This window comes from Pteropus medius, unplaced genomic scaffold, assembly GCF_902729225.1.
Source record: "Pteropus medius unplaced genomic scaffold, Ma_sr-lr_union100, whole genome shotgun sequence".
Taxonomy (NCBI): Eukaryota; Metazoa; Chordata; class Mammalia; order Chiroptera; family Pteropodidae; genus Pteropus; species Pteropus medius.
The window spans coordinates 15,927,604-15,948,995 of NW_024346062.1; the positions used below are offsets into that span (position 1 = coordinate 15,927,604).

Sequence of the window (21,392 nt, forward strand, 5' to 3'; positions counted from 1 at the left end):
AGAAATATGAACCAGTGAAGGATAAAGTTTTGAAAAAGCTGAAAAGAGGTTAATTTATTGAAAAGCAGTGCCTCCAAATAATAAATTAACACTATCTTCTTTACATTATATGCAATACAACATTAATGCAATATAATTAATATAAAATGTTGAGCTTTAGTTGCATATAAAAAATTTGTGAGCTTCGTAGATAACATTAATCAACATGCCCTTTGGTGTTACAAATATTATTTTCAAAAACAAAGTGATAATATGAGACACCAGTTTTACTCAAAGTGTGGCTACCTATTTTTTTTTAATTGGTGTGAGATGAAGATGAAGAGCTTGAGTCAGAATGTAAATTAACCATGTCACTAAGCACAATTTTAGTTCTGCTGACTTTCATTTTTTATTTTTTGGTAGTAATATTTTCTCCATGATGGAAACTATGTGTTGATTTCTATTCTGGCCCAAGAATCTTATCATGACTGGTAGCCTAAGTAACACTACTGTATACTATTATGAGGTGCAGACAAGTTTTAGTAAATCTTGTAGTAGCTTTTTACAAACAGAATGTCCCTTAGCCTATTCTACCACCTTTAGGAAAGCAGAGTTTTCCTGCTATAGCAATAAAGTATTTCCTTTGATGATCTTGAAAGCAGAGATTAGACACTGTAAGATTAAATAAAGACCTCACGAAGCCTTTAATTTTACCTGTGAGACATCAAATATTTATGAAACACGTTTCTGCCTCAGAAAGTCGAAGAAAAGGGTTTAATTGTATGTGTTTATTTGGTACTTGCTGTTTTATAGTTACAGACTGCTTCTCTTCCAAGTCAATTATTCTCAACTATTTAACCAGAAGTTTAAGAATCACTGAAAGTAAATTTTAACATTTAAAATTAATGTTTTCTAAAAGCTAGATTAAGAATGCTATGAATTAATGTTATAAATTTTCCCAAAGCAATACAAGAAATCTACCTTTCATTAGATTTTTTTATTTATTACCTCAGCTCCATCAACTTTCGGTGGTTTTGCTTGAACTTTGTTCTCTCGTGAAGTGTCTGACTCAGACTCTGACTGAGTGCCCGATTCAGATCCAGAGTCAGAGTCACTGCTACCTGACTGGCTACTGCTTCCATCACTACTGCTTCCAGAACTCGAACCAGATCCCGAGCCTGAGGCTGACCCAGAATCATCATCCGACTGGCTACAATTTGAAAATAAACAGATTTCAAACAAAATTCATTAGGAACTGAATTTTTCTTAAAAGTCAGCAGAGAGTCCCAAATCATTAAACATTATTTCATATTTCAATCTTCTATAGCTAAACAAATAGAAAAAGGAATTAGTGTTTACTATAGTAATAACTGGCATGGTTAATAGATTTTGAATAGTTTGGGCTAAAACATAAGCAATCGGATCACAATCTTCCTCCAAGACAATGAGCATAGTATACCAAGTACAAAATCCTGGGCTAGAAACTTGGGAAGTTTAAGCCACAGGAATATCCTTAAAAGGCTTTTAGCTGTGGTAAATCTAAAGTAGAAATTATATGAAGGAAAGGTTAAAAAACATGCTGAAAATTCTCATACAGGTAGAAAATAAATTTATATTTAGTTTCTACTTCAAGTTTATGTTCTATCATTCCAGGGAAATATAATTTGTTATAATTAGGCTATGATAAAATACAATGTATTAAAAAATCAAATCAGTAATTACTTCTCTGAGAATATCATTGATTCTGTCATGGTTCTACAGTAATAAATCTGAAATAACAGCAAATTCTCATGATCTTCTTGACTTCTATACACGTTCACATACTTGAAAGCAATGAATAGTTGAGAAAGTATCATTTTCTCTATTACTAATTTTCAGTACAGGGAAGTCTAGATATGGTCTGAACTAAACAGTAGATTGTTTAAAGTATTATTATCCTCAAAGCAATGTGGTCACGTGGTATTCGCATTTGACTTGTTGAAAACTTGGGCATTAAATTTTTGATACACATGGTAGACAGCTTTTGATGTTATTTTATCTGGCTTTATGAGGAACAAGAGGTAGTTTAAGTATATGTAGAAAACTCAAGCTTCACGTCCTCTGCTGTAATTTTCAGAAAAACCACCAGATGGAGGTATTACTCTATAAAAATAGACGCAATATTAAAAATAATTCCTTTCTAAAAATAATTTCTCCTTTTCTAAAGCAAGGAGTTAATAGTTTCTACATGAAAATACAGACCTAAAAATATGCAAGAAGACCTTTGATTCCAAAAGTTAGGTATAAATCAAAATGCTTAAAGGGTAAACAAATATATGCATATTTTTAAAATCTGGAAATCTAGTGGACTATTTTTCTTCATAGAAATGGTAAAAATATGTCTCTTAAAGGCTCTGATTATCAAAATCATTTTTGCCACGTCTACCCTCTGATCACATGGTCCTGAGATCCAAAAATGACAAAGTGCCTTTTAATTTAAAAACAAAAAGCTTTCCATATTTTACTTGGGTCCCTTGAGAGAAATTTCGGCAAGAATTAAATTAGATATTTTTCCTGACACACTATTTCATTTCTCCTTCAACCCACTATGTAAGAGACATCTTTCACTTATTCAATAAACTTTACTGAGAACTATCATGTTAGGCACTGGGAAGACTAAGATGAGATAGTCTTTAACATTAAAAAAACTTCTAGCCTGGTATGGAGAGACCATCGTGTCAATCAATAAATACCATTCTGTGTTATGTTTAAGATAATTGATCCAGGTGTATGGCGAGCACTGAAGATATAACCAAGTTGGTACAATAACAGGGGAACATTTAGAAGAAAGTGCAGTTGAACTAATCTTTAGGAAAGAAGAACTAGGCCAAAGCGGTATCACTTTATTTGCCTATCAGCTTCTTGAGGGTACTGTTTATTTTTTCCAGAGTATCTACCATAGCACCTTTCATAAGTGGGTGCTCAATAAATACTTAAAAAGTAGTTAAATGACTGAATTTGGAGACCTATTATGAGCCTATATTCTTAATTATATCTTGATTAGCCTTTCAGAATGAACAGCTTGTCAAAATTCCTTGTTAATAAATCAAAATTCTTAAGTGAATGTAGGAATCTTTCATTTTCTTTAGTCACAAGTAGTTCTGCCTGGAGATAAAAGCAAATAGCCTGAATCTAGGCTACTCTAATGGCATAAGTTTATTATTAGAATGTCTTTATCTTAGACATTAAAAGTATGAAGCATTTATCTTAGTAGGATTAAGAATAAAGAATCAGTAAAAAAACACCTTATATACTGCAATAGAGTGGTCTCCAGGATATAGTGAAGAAAAAAACAAGATACAAAACAATGTTTACAGTATGCTTCCTTTGTATAAGGGGAAAACATTTATACATATTTGCTTATACTTAAAAAAAAAAAAGCAATAATGGTAGCATGAAACAACAATTAAGTTAAAAATGGCTACCTACAGAGAAGGGAAGGGAGGGAACACGGATTGAAATAAGTCATCAGTTTTTGAACCACGTAAATGTTTTACATTGTTTATTTAAAAAGAAAATCCTAAAAATTGAAAGAAAATTGTATACAGGTTGGGGGGGCGGATCTATATTCAAACATAAAATTTTGAGCTAAATAGATAAAAAGCTTCTTCCTAACAAAATAATTCTATTTCTAGATTAAAAGCCTGAGAGTGGTGTAAATTTCTTTTTTAAGTCTTCAGTGTTTCTATAACAAAGTTCAAAGATCTATGAGGCCTTTCAGTAATTTGTGTCTGCCAGTTTCCCATTTAAATGTTTAGTTCTAGTGATAGCAAACTACTTATAATTCTCTAAGAGCCAGTTTCTCTTTCCACTTTCCACTTCTGCATAATACTTCCCTCTCCCCCCACTATATAATTCCTACTTGAGCTCACCTCACAGGTACTTCTCTAACAAGTATCTCCTGACTCCATTCTCAAATGAACATGAAATTAGGTATCCTTTCTCAGCACTCCACAAACATCCTATTCATACTATCATCTTGGCTATGAGAACACATCGTAGTAATCGCTGTAATTTTGGTTTTTTTTGTATCCTACACCTTTGGTATTCTACCATATGTTTCTAGAGTTTTCACTTGTTGCTCTTTGTATGTTGAGGGCTAAATGAAGAGCTTAATACATGACTCATGGTTGGATGGATGCATATACAATTCAACGGTCCCCAACCTTTTTGGCACCAGGGACCAGTGCTCCTATGAGAATCTAATGCCTGATGATCTCAGGTGGAGCTGAGGCGGTGATGCTAGCACTGAAGAGCATCTACAAATACAGATGAAACTTCACTCACTGCTCACCTCCTTCTGTGAGGCCCAGTTCCTAATAGGCCACGGACCAGTATCAGTCCGCAGCCCAGGGACTAGGGACACATTTTATACAAAATAAGTATCTGTATGTAATTAAGAGTTATCCTTATTAATTATATTAAATGTCTATAGTACAATAGTAATAAATTATAGATTAAAAATACTGAATTTTTTTCACCTTTCTCACGAAAGAAAATCTACTATCATGAGTACTTAGATAAAATTATGTTGTTTTCAAGTCTTATTATGAACTCAAGGATGTAAAATTATTTGATGAGTTTTAGTTTAATCCACTATCAGTATCACTGTGGATGCCCAAATTGTCCCATCTTTAGTCAACAGGAAACCTTTTATTAGTTCCTGAATCCTTTTGAAAAGACTTCAAAGTAGCTTTTGACAGCTTCCTCACTTTCTGGTTTGACAAGATGAACTAGGCTCATCTTGTGTATTTCTTGCCTCAGACTGTAACTCTGCCATTTCATCAAAAAAGCCCTAAAAACCTTGCTTTATTTAAATAGGAAATTAAATTACAAGCTGAGTACTAGCTGAGCCTGTTACTACTGGATTAGTCATTATTTTTAAGATTTTTTTCCAATGGAATGAGCTAGGATATTAGTATTTTTAGAGACAATGCATTAAGAATTTATACTAGTATTTTCAATTCATATTTCTAGGATTTTTACTTCTCTGATTTTATAGTTAAGCATCACTCAGGTTGAAGTTGTTTGGTTCCAAATGACACTAGTAAAACTATTTGCTTTATCTTAAAGATGTATAATAGTTTCAAAATAACAATATCATTATTACTAACAATATGATTACTAAATATTAAAATTACCATTCTTTTTGTCCTTCAGGAATACTGCCATAATCAAATCACTGCTATAAATTCAACTGAAATAATTTATTTCTGTCTGGCTATCAATTTGGTATAATTGGGGTCATTTGCTTTCATTTTTAGAAACTGCTTTTTATTCAGTGATTTAATGTTGATTATTTACTTGGATCCAACTTGAGAGCTACACAAGTTAAAGTCAAAGTCCAGCTTCTATCTTTGTCTCCTCTACATTACGTCCTCTCTCCCTTTTAGTAATTATTTTTAAAAGTTTTATTTCCCCTTTTTTCAATACAAGCAAATTATGAATAAGACTGCTTATATCCCCTTTCATAATCATATTTACTTATATAAATGATATGCAATAGATGGTCTCACACTTACAATGGTTTGACCTACAATTTTTCAACTTCACAATGGTACAAAAATGTTAAGTATTTGGAAGAAACTGTACTTCAAATTCTGGATTTTGATCTTTTCTCGGGCTAGCAATATGTGGTATGACACCCGGCAGTGGCAGTGAGATAACTGCCCAATTAAATGCTAATATAAGTATTCTAAGCATTTTTAAGGTAGACTAAGCTAAGCTATGATGCTCGACTGGTTGGGCATATTACATGCATTTTCAGCTTATGCTAATTTCCACTTACGATAGGTTTACTGAGATTAAATCATATCATAAGTTGAGGAGCATCTGTCACACATTGTATCCTGGAGATCATTTCACAGAAGTAGATACAGCCCCCATTTCTTTATGCAACTATATACACTATTTTGCAGACACAAAATAGTTTCAACTTGACCCTCAATGATGATGATGTTTGCTCCCAGTTTTTTTATTGCAAATAGTGATACTAAAAAATGGCCCCTTGCATAAATTTTTTTGCATTTATGGCAGTGTATCTCTTGATTTGTTGTTTATCAACAAATGTAAGCATATCCTCTTTGAAGCTTTAAATTTACAATTATTTAGCACCCAGATCTTGATTTCTAAATATTATTCCACACTTACATAAACTAGGAGTCCTTTGAGAAACGGTAGATTCTAAGGCTGGGGCAGGGAAGGCACAGAAGGAACCTAATCAATCTTGCTGTGCCAAAAGCAAAATATTAAAAGAAAAGAAAAAAGAAAAAGATGGGAGCATATCAAAAGGACGGTGGGGAGGAACAGGGCATAGGAGACAATTTGAAAGGGCTTCCATTGGCCAAATCTGATTTCAAAAAAGAGCAAAAATTATTAACTAGTAAATAAAACAGGATTCCTCAAGTCCATGCTGATGACAGGTAGGTAGGTAAATAGACAGACAGACAGATGAGGACTCTGATAGAACTCTAAATGCCAACTGGTAAATATGAACGGGGTAGTGGTTTTAGAAAACTTCCATTTTGCAAACATCACAGAAAATACTGGTTTGGGCAAGAATCATCAAGAAATGCTAAACCTAGGAAGAGAGTTTGATGAGTAAGACATTTGCATGGTCTCAAAGTATCTTCTCAAAAATTGCTTACTAGCTATAATAGGTAAAAAATTAGAAACTACAGTGGAAAAATCAGAAACCAACTTGTTCTGTTGATCAAAACTAGTATCACCACTATTGGGGATGAACAAACAATACAGACATGATACCTTTGAGAAAGACATATCATCACTTATACATATTCTAGCCAGAGTGCATAGGGTAGGAGGACGCATAACTTGGATGTAATCATAAACAAACACAAGACAAACCCAAACTGAGAAATACAGTGTATAAAATGACTAGCCTATAATCTTCAAAATGCTAATGTCATGAAAGACAAAGACAGAGGAACTGTTCCAGATTAAAGGGATTTTTAATCAAAGATTAAAAAGACATGATAGCCAAACGCAGTATGTGCTCTTAGACCGGACCCTATACTGAAAGATGACTGGGATGACTGCCCAAACTGGAATACAGACTGAAGTTAAAGTATTATTTCAGTGTAAATTTTTCTGAATTTAATAATTATACAGGGCTTATGTAAGAGAATACCTTTATCCTTAAAAAAGATATACTGAAGTATTAATGTGTAAAGGGGCATGATTTTTGCAACCTACTCTAAAATAATTCAGGAAAAAATATGTATTACATATATATTGTGTATATTAAATATATATAGATATAGAGATGTGGCAAAAATTTTAAAGTTAAATCTGGCAAAAGGTATATAAACAAGTTCTTAGTACTATTCTTGTAACTCTTCTGTAATTGGAAATTAGTTCAAAGTAAAAATGTTAATAAGAAAAAAATATTATTCCAATACCACAAGCTTTTGTTGTTAATATTCAATATTGTGAAATCTTGTTTGCAGGCAGTAAAAAGGTACAAAGACCAGGAAATTTAAAAGCCACGGAAGCTAAATGAATATAAAACAGGCAAGTAAGTAAACATTCAGTAGCTTGAAAAATAAAAGTATCTATTATACAATCGGCCAATAAAATGGACAGACTAGACAGATGGAAATACAAAAACTGCATAGAGCTTTTCCGAAGAGACCTGGAAAGGTAAAATATTAAGGGAAATTAAAAACCAATTGTATGTAACAGCTGCCTCAGAAACTGCTAGCTGCCTAACTCAGCATGTCATCTTCTCTTTAACAAGATAAATTCTAATGTCATGGTCACCTGGTACAAGAGTATATACAGCATAAACTCCCTGAAACTAAGTGTGACTATCAGCTTAAGTTCTGACAAATGAGACATAAGCAGAAATGTTGGGTTGTACTTCCCAGAAGGCTGTTCAGGGGGGCTCATCAAGCTAGGAGGTACCCCCCTTTTATGGCCCTTCTGATTTACCTTCAAAGTTTGCAGCTGACAAAAGAAAAAGATCAAAAAAGTTCTCAAAATTTACATCTGCACAGGTTCTTTTAGTATAGAGGTCATTATTTTTTCCCAGTATCCTCAAGGTTATTATAAGCAAATGTCTTTAATAACTTGAGTGACCAGAAAAAATTAATATTCTGTTCAATAATAAAGACATGTAATCCATTTTTAAATTGTTTTTTCAAGTTACATTTTTAGGTGCTTTAGTGCAGCTGTCATCAATGGTACTTTCTCATGAGTTCCATGTAACTAAAATGTTACGTATGACTCTATATATCTACCCATTTGCTTCTCAAACTCTAACATCAAGAGCCCTCTCCAGTTTTTTAAATTGAATATGCCTGGGCCCCATTCCATATCCTGTGGTGAAGCCAGCCTAAAGCTTACCTTGAGAGTTTTAATGACTTATCTTTGTTCCTGGGATAAAATGACTAAAATCTGATCTCTGCCTACCTCTTCAACTTCATCTTAAAACCACTCTATATTCTGTATCCTAGCCTCACTGATTTCCTTTAGCCCTTGAATCAACCATGCTTTCTTACCTTATAACCTTAGTATAAAGCAATTCTGCCTACCTGGAAAGTTTGTTAAGCCTCACCCCACCTTCTTCCCTCGTACTCCTAACTCTACTCATCCTTCACTTCTCAAACTGGCCTTTTCCTAGACCTCCTCCCCCTAGACTACATAAGACACCTAGAACAATGCCTAGCATTTAGTAGTATGTGCTTAACATAAGCTAGTATAAGCATAGGAGTATTTTACTCAACAACTGTATCTCTACTTTCTAGCGTTTTACTAGACAGACTTTGAAAATACACATAATTGTGAATTAATGAATGATTAATGCTACCTCTTCTTTACTTTTTATTCAAAAACACCATAAACCTAAGTTTTTCATACAAAATTTTCTTTCCTACTGGTTTTGGTTTCTCTTCTTCTACTTTTCTTCTTTTCTATTTTTCCTTTCTCCAAGTCATTTAATTTAAAATTAGGAGGAAATGATTTTAAAAAGCTTCTTTTGAAGAATCAGAAAAATCTGAAAACATGGGGTTCACTTCCCACCATGGTCACAATTATCTGTACCTAAGTAGCACTGGTTCCTTTCCATGATGCATATGATCTCCAAGCCACCTGTTGTGCCCCAACCCCAACAAATTTCTCATACCTGGAGAGTTTCATTTATTTGTTATCTGCTTGACCCTTATTATTGCCTCTCACTTACACTCCAATTAAGACAAAATTTAAAATACTTCTTTATAGCCTCCAAAATATTTTCATAATGTATTCCATTTTATCCTCACAACAACAACAAAACTGTCTTTGAAGGCACGTATAGGCAGTTTTTCTATACCCTTCCAAAGTCTCAGCTTTAAAGAGATCTAACTCTAGTCAAATTAGTTCCAATCCCAACCCCAACCTCCTGTCCTGAAGGCCTATATCCCTCAAAATATCCCGTGCTACCATGTTTGCTCAGAGCTTACTGCTTCTTACTGCTGTGTTCCCTTTTGTTGTTGGCATGTGAAAGTTTTCTTTAAAGTTCAGCCATGCACCTACTTGTTTTCCCTATGCTCTATTTTATTTAGCATTTTCATCTGTTCGTGGGTAGAAAGTGCTTGAGTGAGTCTATATTAGTCTAAACCAGCATATGACAGAATAGCAACCTCCTTTCTCTGTACACAACTCTCCACTCAAATTGGTCCCTTGAACTAAAGAAAACCTATACTAGATACATGAGAATGAAGTATTCTCAAATGAATAAACAAAGATTCTTCTATATTACAAAAGAAAAAAAGCTTTCAAGTATTCTTTGCTTTTTAACCATAGGAAGTGAAAACCAATCTGCAATAGAACATAAAGGAAGACTAAATTAAATAAGTGACCTTCTAAAAAAATGGTGGCAATGAAAGTATAAAAACTGTATAGAGCTCTCCTGACTATCGGATCATCGGATCACTAATAAAAGAAACTGACACTGATAAATTTTGGAATAGATCAAAAGGGTCAAGAAACTGATATTGGAGTGGGTGTAGGAGTACTGAGAATGAAAGAAGATCTCAAAACAGTAGCACTAAAGAAAAAAAAAGTAATCATGTCATGTAAATTAGACTACCTGTATCAAAGTCTTAGATCAATGATTTATCATTTTAATTCTATTAAATAATGTATCCATTTATTTACTTCTTTTGTCCCTAGTACATAAAGACTTTCTTTCTAGTTTATGCCATTTCTGGAATACTTTTTTTTTAATGGGTAATAGTATATAGATGGATTAAGACTCTGGGGAGGAGTAGGAATGCTGTATCATACATTAACAGAAGGTAAACTGATTTTCCACAGAAATAACAGAGAACTGTGTGACTGATAAATACAGTAAACACGTATATAAGGAATTGTATTGATTATGCTAAGGAACAAGCATACTGCACTAAATTCTCACTTTATGCTTTGCTTTCTTCTCCCTTAACTACTGCTTAAATGTCAACACCACTCAAAAGAACTTCTTGGGAGAGTTTTTGAAAAAAATTTTTTGACAGACACTTGTGGGAAAATTCAGGGCTAATTTGATGGTGTTCTGAAGTTCAAACCTGATTTATTTTCTCCTAGCTTTTGAGCCCTTTCATCTCGTAATTATATTTAAATCTGTATGCTCATTAGATGAGGCTCAGGTTTCTGCCACATGGAAATAATAAACATATTTAAGGATTATTGCGAAGATTAAAAGATGTAAAGCATACTGCCTGACATATAGTAAGAGCTGACATTGAAATTCCACGTTAGTCATCTCTCATTGGCCAAAACCTGCTCACATGGCCATATCTAGCTGAAAGAGATTCTAAGAAATGTAATCTATAGCTGGGTAGGCATGTGCCATTGAAAAGCAGAGGGACAGTTACGTAATACAAAAGAACAAACAGAAAATGGATACAGGGTGAATGCGGAGGGGCAATGAGACAACATATATATGATACAAACATAAAAGAATATTATTTTAAAATAAAACACTCCTATCATCCTAAAAATGAGGCACTTTCATGTTTTTGAATTTTATTTCGATTCTTCATCTGTATTCATAATTTGTACACTTAACATAGTATTGGTATGTTTTCTTCACTTAGCCTTCTCTGAACCATGACTTATATAACAAATATATTTTATATCATGATGCAGTACACAGGTAAGCACACATGTAAAAACATAACAAAAGTTTGATGAAATAATACTCTATAAGAAAAACACTGTATTTTTATTCTAGTTTACATTATTTACTTTCACTTAAAAAATATACCTGACCATGATACTCTAATGTGTTGCAACTCACTACTTAAAATATATTAGCCTAGAGCAAGTCACTTAGGAAATGAGAAGGGTTCAGTTAGATAACTAAGATCAGACAGACCACCTTTATATACTATAAAATTACATTATGTTAACATTTGTTATCCATTTTATCTTTTGCTACAAACCAAAAATAACTATTAAAGATTTCAGAAAAATCTAGAAAGCATATATCTACTTGTATGGTTCTGAAAAACAGTATCACTGCTTTATTAGGAACTGAACAAACACAACAATTCCGTTTAGCATTCTAGATCACCAATCCAAGGCAATATTCTCTTATAAACTTTCTTAAAGTACCATATGATTCTCTCATCTTAAAGTCTCTAACTGAATAAATGAGAATAAAACTGCTAGAAATAGGTGCTAAGAAGGGTAACATTCAGCATCAAAGATGACTGGGTTTAGTCATGTTGAATATGAGGTAAAGATAATAAATTCAAAGTTTAGTACGCATTCAGGAATCATATGAGAAATAGGGGCATATATACACTTGAAAGTCACTAATAGTTCGATAAAACAAATGCAATTTATTATATTAATGACATGATAAACTTCTAATTATATAACTTATAACAAGTAGGTAAAGATTAATAACACTTTTTTTCTCATTGGTATTACCTATCATGTGGAAGTCTAACTCATGTAGAAATATATGATGTTTCAAGTAATCGTTTAAATAATTGAGTGGGAGGGACTGGTAGTAGGTAGAATTTAGAAATTAGATTGGCCAGGAGATAAAATATTTTGAAGCTAGATGATGTGTACATGAGGGTTCATTTTTACTGTTGTCACTACTTTTGCATATGCTTAAAATTAACCACACTATTTAAGTTAGCACAAACAAAATAAATGTCTAAATTTAATAGATCAATTTTAAAGATTATCCATTTGTTTTTTTAAAAGATTTTTAAAATATTTATATGCTTTTAAATTACTTTAATGAACGCTGTCACAAAAATACAAAGTTCCCAGCACTATATGCTTTACTTTCTAACAAAATTATATGTAATTTCGCATCTCATAAGTCTGCATATACCCATGGGAGTGTGCTGCACATAAGAACAACCTCCATGTCCTGAGTCATTTAGTAAAAAAAGTGAAATGACCAATGTAGTGCAGTGTGACATATAAGCTACTGCACACTAGGCCAATCCTCTGGTATAAAATACATACTAAAAAAGGAATAAAGAGATTTATATTTTGAGTACTCATGAACAATTGTAACTCTTCTTTCCTCATAAAATCTTCTTTCAGATCAAACTTCTTCCTTTTATTAATGTAACCCAGAATTCAGTCATACTATAGTACTTGCATCAAATGGCAATCATCAAATAATAATCTACTTCAAGCACAAAAACAAGAATAGTCTTAGCTGAGGGAATTTAGACTATAATGCCACTCTTTTCCAATGTCCTTATTCTTTTACATAAAAACTTTTCAGCATAGTATTTATTACCTTTTAACATCATTTTTCCTGGGTATAAAAATTACTCTTTGCTTTTTGCCTAAGCCTATCGAAATGCCTTACCTTATAAAAGTCACATTGCCAAGACTTTTAACGCACATACAATTACTGGGGTTTTAAATGATCTCTCAAAAAAACAATTTTTTTAAACGTCATTCTGATATTGGGCTTGACACAGAAATTAACCATTTGTTTTATGATCAAACTTCTGTTTCCTACCTTTGAAATGCTGCAGACTGTATCTCTCTGTATTTACCATATCTATCTGATACCATAAATATTTAAGGTCTCTTTCTTAATTAAAGACTTTAGAGGAGAATCTAAAATTTTAGTACTTTAGGGTACTAGCACATAGCAGTTACTCTATCATGATAAAATAACTATCTGAGAACAGAGAACTGTATTTCTGAAAGCAGCAACAGGAGAAATGTAAAATAGCTAATAAGAATGGTTTTCATTAAGAAAAGAGTTCCCCACAATTTTTGTGCTTTATGCCTCAACTCTGAGAGATACTGTAGATATTAGATCCCAGAAGCCAGTACTGTTAGGTCGAAAAACTTTGAGTGTCTCTATATTTTAATCTCAATGATAACTTAGATCTCACTTAATCCATTCACACTAAAGAAATTTTTGGATGCAATTTAACAGTTACTTAAAGTTGACTTTTCGAATAAGCTGTCACTTCATATCAGTAACAGATAATATACTCACAAATATACACAGCAATATTCTCAGTCATTCATATATAAGAACTTGATTCTGGAACAATATAGATTTCTAGAGTCTCTACCTAAAACTGGTCATTCTTAACAGTCCAATCACATGGGTGGGTATACACTCCTCTCATGGGTATCTCTCAAAACATGCAGCATTTATTCAGCTATGTTTTCTTTTTTCTCATTTCTCCAACTGGGACTAAACCATAAAAAAACTTCACCATAATAATGAATAAACCTCAGGGTAAAAAACTGTAAAGCTAGAATGTCAAATACATTCTCTTTATTAGGGAACTTGCACTTCTTTACTGGGAGATTATGACTTCTGTAAAAACCTTTCTCTCTATCACACTGCTAAATATATAACATTTGTTCTAACTTTCTTTCCAAACTACATCATTTCTTATCATTAAGATTACAAAGTTAAGAGCTCCATAAGTATACTTCCCATATAGCCCATTACATTACTCTAATAATTTGCCTAATTCCATTTCCTTCCATTTCACTTGCATACCTATATGGCCCCATCAATTTGAATATATTTATTCCTGACTATTTAATTTAAACCTGGCTATTATCACCTTTAGATCATAATCTTTCTTCAAGTAAATTTATAATTTTAAAACATGGCAAGATACTAATAGCTTAAATAATAAGCTATTATTAGGTAAATAGCTTCATACAGATGCATATGAATTTGACATGCATACAAATTTCCTGGGAATTCTGTTAAAATGAAAATTCTGATTCAGTGGATCTGTATCTTGACTAGAACTGTAAGGCTAAATATAATAGGAACTGTATACTAAATATGAACATTGTATTCTAGCTGGTAATTTATTTCTTCTTTACTTGTATACTGAGGTTAAAGTACATGGGTGGTGGACTGTGGGAGCCAGGTTTCTCTCTGTTGGAGATGGAAGTTATAAAAGAGCAAGAAAGGAAAGTTGGGATGAATTCTGTAGTACATGATTAGAGTTGGAGACATCAGTAGAAACTTGTGTTTACCTTACACAGATGGACAGATACAGAAACAATTACAGATACGTAGATATATGTGATTTAGTATATATATCTGTATTACCTAGCTCTGTCCACTTCGTCTGCTGAAAGGGCCTAGAAACAGTGACACCTGGGTGGCAACAAACATATCTAGCACCCAAATCTTGTTTTCTAATACTCTTTTCTCCAACAAAAGCAATCAGGGTTCTTTGGAGAAATGGCTGATTCTAGAGCAAAAATGGATGGAGTTTATAAAAAGACACAGAAGCCATCTTGAAAGAGAGCTCCCAATGGGCAAGCCTAGAACAATTTGAGCAACAAAATAAATAACTTATCGGGTTATAACCCGAAGTACAAAATACATATATGTAAGTCCATGCTTATAGAAATGAATGACTGAATGGAAGACAAATGACTTCTTCACAGAAGAATTCTATTTAATATATGTAGATACTCCATCTCAACAGAAGATGGAACTTAATTCCCAGCCCCAACGCCTACCCACTTAAGCATTGGCTAGACATAGTGACTTGCTTCCAAAGAATACAATATGAAAGAGAAAAAAACAGTAATTTTACAGTGGAAAAACCTGGCAAATACTACCATGGCCAAGTGATCAGTAATACCATGTGGAAGTTATGTTCCCCATACAATGCGACTAGAAGAGGACTTCTCTGTGATATTCTTTCTAAAAACTGATAATCCTAGTTTATCCTAATAAAACCATCAGACAAATCCAAATTGGGGAACATACTACAGGATACTTGACCTATACTTCTCAAGACTGTTAAGGAAATCAAGGAAAGACTTAGAAACTCTGACAGACCAGAGGACACTGGGCAGAGTTAACAACTAAATGCAACATGGTAGCTTGGACTGAATCCTATAATAAAAAGAGCACATGAATGGAAAAACCAATGAAATCCAAGTAAAATCTAGAATTTAGTTAAGTTTTTTCAAAAAGGTATTAAAGAGTGGCTATAAATCTGGTTTCCCCTTCTGGCAAGTGGGAATCATTAATACTGTGTACACCACAGGAGTTTTATGATGAACTACGATAAATTCATGTAATGCATTGTGCGCTGTGTGTATCATGCCTGGTTCAGAATAAGGGCTCGATAATTATTATTTGCCATTATTATTGTTTTTAGAAAAATGAAATGTACCTGTCCTCTTGCTGGAATGGCCTATGACACCATTTTGGGGGTGGGGGATTCCCAAAAAATAAAAAGTGTATGTAATAATAGCATCAATAACAAAAAAGAGTGACAAGGTACTACTTAATGACTTCAGGCAAACAGCTTCACATATATGCATATAAATTTAATATGAAAACAAATCACTTGGGAATCCAGTTAAAATGAAGATTCTGATTCAGTAAGTACGGGGTGGGACCCAAGGTTGTACATTTTGAACAAATTCCTAGATAAAGCCAATGCTGCTAGTCCAAGGACCACAACTGGAGCTCGAACTTTTCTATTTCTGTATATTTTTAAATTATCCATAAAAGAAATGTTTTCTTCATGTATTCTTCATCTCTTTGCCACAAAAAAGTACTTTTATTTTTAAACACAGAACTGTACCAAATGTAAGCCACCAGCCATCAAGATCTTAAATAAGCAATACTTAGGCAGTATTAAAAAAGGGGCAACTACACATTAATGTTTGCCCCCACATTATCTCATGCCTGTGTAGATAAAAGTAGTATGTTTGAAAGTCAAGTCGTACACAATTATCTTATCCTTACCAGTTAAAGGTCTAAATACAGTAATTGAGCTTAACCACAATCCTAAGAAATTCTGTGAAAACTTTAACTTTGTAAATTCTATTTGGAGAGAGAGTAATCTATTACTAAAGCTCCTGCTTAACAGTTTGAGTTTTCAGCGCATAAGAAATGATCTTAGATTCAGTAGCATGCACAGGATTTTTGAAGAAAGAGAAAACTAATAGGAAAAGATGAAGAAAGCACATACTGAACTGAGAAATAGGAATTAACAAAAAATGAGATGGAAAAGTCATACTTTACTGCAAATAATGACATCACAGAAAATTTCTAAAATGGGTTTCCTTAGCTGAGTGATTTCTAGCCATTCTTTGTAATTTCACATTTTCCCATCTTCCTTAAAATGCTTCTTAGTATAAACTTTTGACTTTTAAGAATGAATTGACTTTTTTTGAAAACTGAGGCAACTGCAAAGCAGGCTCAGGAAACATTACTTTAACTGACATTGCCTTTAAAAACTGTTCAAATTTAGTGAAAGAAATGAACTGGTTCTGATGGCAAGAAATCTTGCTGGTATGTGTCCACGTCAATGCAATGTTTTCCAAAATGGTATACCATAGTAGCATTCATCTGTACACTAAGAAATAGATGGTGAAAAATGGGGCCTGTGTTCAATTTAACTTTGACTTGGTGTTTCCTAAAGTTAACAGATCACTTGGACTATAGGGCTTCTCAAAGCCTTTAAAAAGCCTTTTAAAGACTGAATTTCTAAAAAGGAGATTTTCATTAGAACATTCCATTGATCCTAATTCCTACTTACTGCCTGCACAAAGAAAACCTTAAAAGTTGAGATCCAAAGGTTCTTGTATAAAACAATGAAAATATTTTCTATAAGCCAAGGAAATTTAAGTGCAACAGAGTCCCTCTAAATAAATATAAAACTTGCATACATATATATATTTAAAACATATGTAAATATACTAAATCAAGCATTATTAATGCTATAAAAAACTATAGTAAAAAAAAGAATTCTAAGAATCAGGTTGACAAAGATCAGTTGCCAACTATAGATTAATTCTAAGTGGTTAAGGGCATTACTGCACATCACCAAGTTTCTTTGCTGTGAAAGAATTTTTCAAAAGCATAATATATACTTACAGTGATTCAAATAAATTCTCAAATTTACATGGACTAAATTACATTATTGAAAATTTAATCTATAGGCAAGAGAGATTCAAATGAGTATTAAGCATATCATCAATCATTCAAAAATTAGCAAAATGTGACTATATATTTCTGGTCTTTACCTATACATCTATTCCTGAAGTAAGATAAATTTAAAATAAAAAATATCTAAGTAGAATTTGAAAAACTTAGTTGCAAATAACAACACAAATCTTTACAGCTGGGAATGATGTTTTGAAATTTTCCAGTAGTATCTTTATAAAGTTTAACTTCAGTTAAATAATAAAGTTTGTGCTGAGTTGAAACTGACGTACAGGTGCATCCTGACCCACATTCTTAGTAAATAAGTTTCAAAACTGACAGTTACAACATAGACTAAGAAACATTTTCCTGTATATTCTTCTTCCTTTCAGTCAATGGTTATAAGCTTTTCACATGAAAAGAATCAAAAAAGCATTTTTTAGTGGAAAGCTAATTATACCAACCAAAAATACCAAATTACTTCTTTATTTCATTTCATAAACTTAACCAAGGAAAAATACCTTTAAAAATTCTAGCCAATAAAAATCAAATTTTCAATGTTTATCAATTTTAAAAGCAGAGCATATTTCTCCTCTCCTCACATAGCTATGGTAACTTTTGTTTTTTTAAAAAAAAATCCCTATATCTATAAAGTTCACCTTCTCACTTTTTCAACTAGGCACAATCTCCCTTCTCTGTACTGTCTTGTTATGAAAGCTTGAGGATGTTGGGTGAGAACCTGAGGGTTAGTGACTATGACAGGAGAGAAAAGAAAAAGGATAGCATAACAGCAGTAAGGAAGAAAATGAAAGCAAAATAGAAGAAGGTCCTCCTCCTGATAAACACCAAAGCAGTTGGAAGAACTAGATAACTCGACAACCACACTTCTCAAAAGTACATAAAACCCATATATGAGATAATGACTCAGAATTATTAGAGAATATGCTTTGGAACTATTTAAAATAAGTGTGTGCTGTGAAAGAGTCCTTTAAGTAAATCTGATTTCAGAGTTTTTTTCATCTATACTATCAAATTTCACTTACTACTTACTGTACTCCTATTTGCTCTAGATGTGGCAGAAAAATAAACAGATTACTGTAATAGGTAAGGGGTCAGAATATAACAGCATGTGATTTCTTTGTATACTCACCTAGAGGATTTGCTCTTATTTCCTATTTTGTGGGTAGTTTGGTTCCTATGTTTCCTCTAGATATTTCTACCTATTAACCATTTCATTGTTCACTAAAGAATAAAAGAATGTGGACAAAGTGATTCTACTATTTACTTACTACAGGTCAATCTACCTGCAGAGATATGAATCAAAAGTGAGATTCAAGTTTTCTAATTTAGCCTCTCAGCTCTGATTCTACGTAAACTCTCATCTGAAACCTTATATTTTGTAAATTACGTCATAGGATGAAACTTCATCCTACATTTACTTCCACTCTCCTTATTTTACAGTTAAGAAATCATTCAGGGAACTAGTGCAGAGATAGTGTCAACTCAGGTTTTCAAGCTCCTAGACCTATACTTGTTCAACTAAATTATGCTGTTTTCCATAACTGCTCCTTTTCTTCTATGATGGTTGTTATCCAAATACTGTGCCTGTGAAAGGTACTATTTTAAGCCCTTTACGTGTAGCATCTCACTTTAAGATAAATAATACTGTAACTCCTATTTTAGAAGTACAAAAATCAAAGCCTCAGAGGTTAAATAATTTGCCCTAATTCACACAGCTAAGAAATAGAACTGGAGTAATCAGGGAGTCTGACTCCAACATTCGTATTCTTGATCTCTACATGTAAGTGTACGTAACTACAGGGATTGTGTTATTAATGTGCAGATAACTCAAACTATGGGGTCTATAGAAGAATGTAGTGCCTCTGTATTTAAAGAGGTTTCTTATTCATTAAAATAATATGGTTTATTCCCATAAACTATATCTTCTTTGCAAACACATGGCCTAAGGACTCTTAACCCATTCGTATATAATTAAAACTCAAATTTGAGAGAAAATAGGGGGAAAGAGCATCGCAGCAATACTTTAACAATACATCGGCACTATCCAAAATAACTTGTGCAGTAATAGAAATGTTTTCTATCAGCACTGTCCATCGTGGTAGCCACTAGCCACAACTGATTATTCAGCACTTGAAATGTGTCTAGTCTGACTTATGAATTTTCGATATTTTGTCACTTTAATTTAAATAGCCACATGTGGCTAGTTGTTACTAGATATTAGACAGAACAGATATAGAAAACAAACTGCCAGGAAAAGATGAGCATAGAAATTTGTACTGCCTTTATTTAGAAAGTATACTACCAGTCAAATCAATTTCAATGTCTTTTTTTACTTGCTCTAGCTTCAATTATTAACCCACACTATACAAGGCTCCAAAGAAATTTAAGACAAACTTTTTATATTTAAATTGTTCTTTGTGTATTGCAATGGAAAAAAAATAATTAAAATCTGTATTATCAACAAAGCTTCATGTATATGAAACTTTTTACCATTTGGATAGCTAAGAGAAAAAGTATCTGAATCTGCAAACTCTGCTGCCTATTAGGAAAACTAAAAAGAATCAGACGAGTTTTCAATTCTCTTCATAATAAGTACTTGATAATAAAAGTGCTTACCTTGATTCTCCACTACTGTTTCTAACACTTTCTTCATCACTGTGTCCATTCATTGTAAATATTAACAAGTTCTAAAATAAAATATAAATCTTCCCACTTTAAAAGATGAATATAAATACTGACTCCTCCTTGAATATCAAAAATTCACAGATGAATTTTCTTCAACATTCACAGGCTTCCTGGGACCCTTTTTGATTCACCTAAAAAAAAAAAAAATATTAAGAAAGTAAGACAATTTCCCATAGAGAAAAAGATAGTCTATTTAGAACTTACACAAATCTATCCAAGCCACTTAGATTAGAGGTGGTAAGGAAGAGGTAGAGGTCTTTTACTCAAAATACCTAGGCTTCTATTAATTACATTCCTGACTACTAAAATTTAACACACCACTGCTTATTTCTGACAGAAAAATTAAAATATTTCTGGAGTGATAAAACTTTTAGACTAACTGCTTATTTTTGACAGAAAAAATTAAAATATTTGTGGAGTGATAAAACTTTTAGACAAATTATACCAAATATGTAAATATATGTAATTGATAACTAAAGAAAAGTGGTAGTATATAACACCCAATAATAGAAAAAGGAATCTTGTTAAATATTTTATCAAACAAATGAAAGGAGGAAAAAGGTTAGCTTTAATCAAGCACTAATTCCTATCACCAAGAACTTCATATACTCAAATGAAAGTTTTGAAACGATCACATGAGAAAAGAATAAAAGGGTATTATAATCTTAACCGGAAAAAAAAAATGTATAGGTCAAAATAAATGTTCTTTTATAGGTAAACCGACAGTGGACTGAAAAAATATATATCCAGCTTGGACTTGCAGAGATTCCATTTTAAAAAAGTAACAGAATATACACTAATATTTTTTAAGTCAGGGGTTTGAGGCAAAAATCATGGACCAAGACACAGCATTTCCACCTTTCAAGATTTCAGCACAACACTGGAAAGTCACCTACAAGCCATCAACGAATAAACAAAGGAGATCTCTGGCAGGGGAGGGAGAGGAAGAAGCGGGGGAAGGAGACGTCAGATCCTTCCCCAGCCAGAAAGTACCGAGAGCCAACTGAGAGCAGAGCTGTCCTCCGACCTCAAGAAAAGAGAATTCACTCTTACGATTATTTCCATTCCACAAAAGAGAGAGGAAAATAGGACGTTGACAACTCAATCATGGCAAACTCTGCAGCTAGATTGGGATTTTAATTCTCCAGAGACGACTACTAAGTACTCTCCAAGAACTGGTTATCCAAAAAGTAACCATTCCACGCAACATTTATTCCTAAGGTTAAATATTCATTCC

At 32.8% G+C, this 21,392-nt stretch overlaps 1 protein-coding gene across 2 annotated transcripts in view; it reads right to left on the reverse strand.

Annotated features, from left to right (window-relative positions):
- CHD1 (chromodomain helicase DNA binding protein 1) overlaps positions 1-21,392 on the reverse strand; it is a 70,796-nt gene that overhangs the window by 47,841 nt on the left and 1,563 nt on the right. For both annotated transcript variants that reach the window (XM_039875175.1, XM_039875174.1), the window contains exons 2-3: positions 20,087-20,286; positions 988-1,189 (exon numbers count right to left, since the gene is read on the reverse strand). In XM_039875175.1, the coding sequence (XP_039731109.1) occupies positions 988-1,189; positions 20,087-20,139 (255 nt within the window). In that variant the 5' untranslated portion in view covers positions 20,140-20,286. The remainder of the gene's footprint in view (positions 1-987; positions 1,190-20,086; positions 20,287-21,392) is intronic.